The following is a 4,248-nucleotide window of genomic DNA, read 5'->3' on the forward strand; positions in this document are numbered from 1 at the left end:
ATTCATTCCCCTATACTATGCTGGGGTTTTGTAGCCAGAAGTGGCCATCTTTGGATGAGAGATTGAAAAGCTAAGGTATCAACTAGCGCCAGCTAACTGTACTAGCAAGCTACATTACAGAGGTACAAACTGCTAAATAGTCATAACAGCCAATAAAAAGCTATAGCTTCACTCACAAAAGCTTGAACACAGAATTATTGGTCATTGAAGCAAGTTTTGCAGTTTTTTTTATTTTGCTATTTGATTGTGTTTTTTTTGTTTGTTTGTTTTTTTGGGGGGGGGGAGTTATGAACCAACTTGCAGCTTGGTTTGTTTGGTTTTTGTTTTTATTTACTTCTTGTTTGTTTTGTTTTGTTTTCATCCAGTAAAACAAATCTGTGCTTGGAAAAACATTTATTTATTTATTTTTGTGCAGAAAAAATGTTTTTAAAATTAAAAAGAGCATAGGACCCAGGATCATGTTCTGTGAAACATATCACTAGTGCTAATTAACCGGTCATTAGGTGTTAATGTTTTCAAATTCTGAAATTTTACTTGACCATTTAAACTTCACCTTTGCCAGTTTGATCAATAGAATAAATTCTGCTTGTTAGGAACGTGGAGGCTGATGTGGCTCTGCGGAGTACTGCAGCTGTGTACACCTACTGCAGGTCCAGAGGTTTGTTTGCAGGTATTTCTCTGGAGGGATCCTGCCTCATTGAACGCAAAGAAACCAACCGCAAGTATGGGGGAAAAACACGAATCAATCTGCTGCATGTCAGAAGTTTAACTAGTTCTGTCTTTTCCAAACAAGTGCTTGTCTTTAATCCAGTAGTGTTGTTGCAGATTCTACTCCCAAGACATCCGCGCATCTGCCATTTTGAATGGTGATGTGGAACCGCCGTCAGAGTGCTATGACCTCTACCACATCCTAGATGTCTACACTGAGGCCTACACCTCCGACTGGACAAGCAAGAACTTGCAAACTAGGGTACGCAAACCAAAAGCTTAACTCAAAAAGGAAAGGCAGCTATGTGTGAAGTGAGGATGGTTTCAAAAGATGCCCTTTCCAGATAGTTTCCAGTGTGCTCACTAAAGGGTAGGTGAGTGCAGGCAGCTCAGTTCAGCACACAGATTTTTCTAATACAAAGCCATGATGTTGGAATAGAGGCAGTATGCAGTTTAGCATCCATCTAAAATACCCTGACAATTACTGTGCTTTATTTTTTTACATAGTGGTTCAATAGTGTAGTGGTTTATGCATTTGCCTAACAAACAAACAATGGAGACACAAATTAAGTGTTGCTCAGTGACTGTTATACTGAATGTCATGTGATTTTTTTATTTATTTATTTATTTTTTGCCTTCATCTAATATGCAGTACATAAAGTGTACATTTGTGTTTGTCTCCAGTCATCCGTTCGCCCAGCCAGACCACCAGCTCCGATCCAGTCAAAGCCACCAAGCTACTCCGAGGTGTCAGCAGCCAGTGCCGGTAAAGCTCAGAAATACAACTGTTCAGGTGCTATTAATTTATGGACGAAATTGTCTGTAATGGGGTGTGTGTCTGTGTGTTTTTGCATCTATGTGTCTGAGTACAGGAGCTGGAGTAAGGACTAAAAACACTCTCTACCCAAGTGTCTCTGTCTATAAATCTGAAACCTCAAGTGAGTTTTACATTAACTTTCATTACTTACTCCTTACCAGCTATTCTTTTTTTTTTTTTCTTTCATTGTCATTTTGTGAGGACCGCTGTGACTCCTTGAGCTCACTTTCAAACTCAGAGGCCTCTGACTTGGTTTTGTTGCCCATGTTAGTAACTGGTTTTGGGTCTGGAGAATTCAAATCAACCAATTAGTACAAACATATTTTTCTTTTCTTTGGGTTTTTGCTTGCATCTTATTATAGTCAGAATTTGTAATTTTTCTTTTTTTTAATCCTTTTTGTTGTCATTTTGTTTTAAACCATTTTGCGTCCCATTTCAGGCAGATTTCCATGCCTTTTGTGGCCGTATTGTGTTTCTGTGGTCAGTTTGTGTCCCTTCATAATTGTTTAGCACGGCATTGTGGTTGTAATGGACGGCTTAACAACATCCTGGGGTTTTTTTTTGCTTGAGAAATGGTTAAACTGATGCAAAACAAAAAGAACAAAAGTTGTTCGTGCTCATTTTGTATCCCTTTTCTTTCAGTTTGTCAACTCTCCATGTGGTTGTTTAGCATCGTTTTCAGTCATTTTGTCTCCCATTTGTATTTACCTTGTTTTGTATCTTCATGTGGTCACATGGCACACCGTGTATTCAAGTCTGTTATTAACCCACGACCTTGATGCAGCCAGTACCAAAACCCATTAATAATCCTAGTGTTTTGTGTATGTACGTATGTGCGTGTGCATACTTCGGTGACACACACCTGTTCAAACAGCTACGTTGCGGGGACCTGACCCCTTTGTGTTGATAAAAGAGTCCTCCAAGGTAAATGATTAATTTTATGGTCAAGACGTGGTTTAAGGTCAGTGAGTCTTCAGCAAATTAATGTAAGTCAGTATGATTGCTTGTGCAGTGATAAACACATTAATATATTGTTATCAACTTTGGGGCTGCAGCTCTCTCTAGTGTTCGCAGCACATATCTGCAACTTAAACTGCAGCGCTATTTATTTTAAATAAGCTCTTTATTTAAACACTAATGAATAAATTTTAATGGAGGAAGATGGAAAAAGAGCATTAGTCTTTCATATTTCTTGTTTGAGAACTTATTTTTATTAATGTTTTCACAGCTGTAGATTAATTTTCTCCAGATTCATTAGCCGTGACTCAAATTGATGTTTTGTTTCTCTTTCAGGTAAGTTTGCCTCCAGAAACTCTCAGATGAACGGTATGAATATTTGACACATCTCACACAAAAAATTAGTCTAGTTAACAAGAAAGTTGAGGTGCTGTGCAAAATTTAAATAAAAGTCAAATGAAATGATCTGCAAATTTCATAAACCCATATTTTATTCACAATAAAGCATAAAAAACACATCAAATGTTTAAACTGAAAAAACAAACAAAACATAAGCACATTTTATATTTGATGGCAGCACCTCTTCATTTAACAGTAGTCCATAAAACTAGGAATTGTGGCAATGTATTGCCTGGTAGAAGATTCTAGCTGCTCAGTAGTGCTGAGTCTTTTCCCCCCCAAGGTTTAGCATTGTCTAGATAAAATGTGTAAAAATATATGTTGCTTTAAAACTTTTAGATACCTTCAGCACTGATGGTGCCTTTCCACATGTGCAAGTTGCCGGTTCCAAAGACACTCATGTACCCCCATACCTCTTGGACTAAATAGTGATAAGGAGCCTGTTTATCAAAGTTCTCTTAAGTTCCCAGGTTGTAGTGCCCATACACTAGAATTTCAAGAATTTCAAATTTGGATTCGTCTGACCACAAAACAGTTTTCTACTCTGCCTCGATCCCCTTTAATTTAACTTTGGTCTAGACAAGACATGGATTATGTTCAGATTTGTGGATGGCACAGTGAGTGTTCCTTAGTCCTTGCAGTGATTTCCATGACAGCACTGCCACCTGAGGGCCTGAAGATCATAGGCATCCAATATTGATTTTCAGCCTTGTCCCTTAATTTTTTCCCAGATTCTCTTAAGCTTTTGATGTTTTTATGTAATTTAGAGAATGAGATTTTCTCATGATCTAATTAGATGAAAAATGTGCCTCCAGCTGTTTTTTTTTTAGTAACCCTTACTATTTCATTCGTAACTAATTCAAAAGTAGCTTTTTTTCATGAAATAGTAAAATGTCTCAGTTTCAACATCTGTTTTCTATGTGTTATTGTAAATAAATATTAATATTCTGAATTGTACAACATAAATATATCAGACCTATGTTAAACAGTGAATTTGCAGTAAATTAAATCTGCTTTTGTCAAATGTTTGTTTTGTTTCTGTTTTACTTTCTTTGTTTTTGTTAATTGTAGATTGGGGATCATCAGAGGGTGGAGCCACTGGGCTGATGGTTGTCACAGCGACACATCCCTTTGCAGGGGAGCAGCCAGGTGACCTCAGCTTTGTTCCAGGCGACCGTATCACTGTCATCACGAAGACAGACTCCCAGTATGATTGGTGGGAGGGGCAACTGGAAGATGGTCGGGTTGGGATCTTTCCTGCAAACTTTGTTACATATTGATACTACTCTCTGGGTGTCTGACAGAAAAACATCTGAAAGAACCAATATTGGGTAAAATGAGTTTGGAACGTGGTTGTTCTGTTAGGC

At 37.8% G+C, this 4,248-nt stretch overlaps 1 protein-coding gene across 1 annotated transcript in view; it reads left to right on the top strand.

Annotated features, from left to right (window-relative positions):
* Positions 1–4,242, top strand: part of sh3yl1 (SH3 and SYLF domain containing 1) — a 7,483-nt gene extending 3,241 nt beyond the window's left edge. The window contains exons 6-11 of the mRNA XM_005749433.1: positions 594–722; positions 826–970; positions 1,393–1,474; positions 1,581–1,646; positions 2,819–2,851; positions 3,953–4,242. Coding sequence (XP_005749490.1) covers positions 594–722; positions 826–970; positions 1,393–1,474; positions 1,581–1,646; positions 2,819–2,851; positions 3,953–4,161 — 664 coding nt within the window. The 3' untranslated portion in view covers positions 4,162–4,242. The remainder of the gene's footprint in view (positions 1–593; positions 723–825; positions 971–1,392; positions 1,475–1,580; positions 1,647–2,818; positions 2,852–3,952) is intronic.
* The last annotated feature ends 6 nt before the right edge of the window (positions 4,243–4,248 follow it).

This window comes from Pundamilia nyererei, unplaced genomic scaffold (assembly GCF_000239375.1).
Source record: "Pundamilia nyererei isolate P.nyererei 1_Seehausen unplaced genomic scaffold, PunNye1.0 scaffold00244, whole genome shotgun sequence".
Taxonomy (NCBI): Eukaryota; Metazoa; Chordata; class Actinopteri; order Cichliformes; family Cichlidae; genus Pundamilia; species Pundamilia nyererei.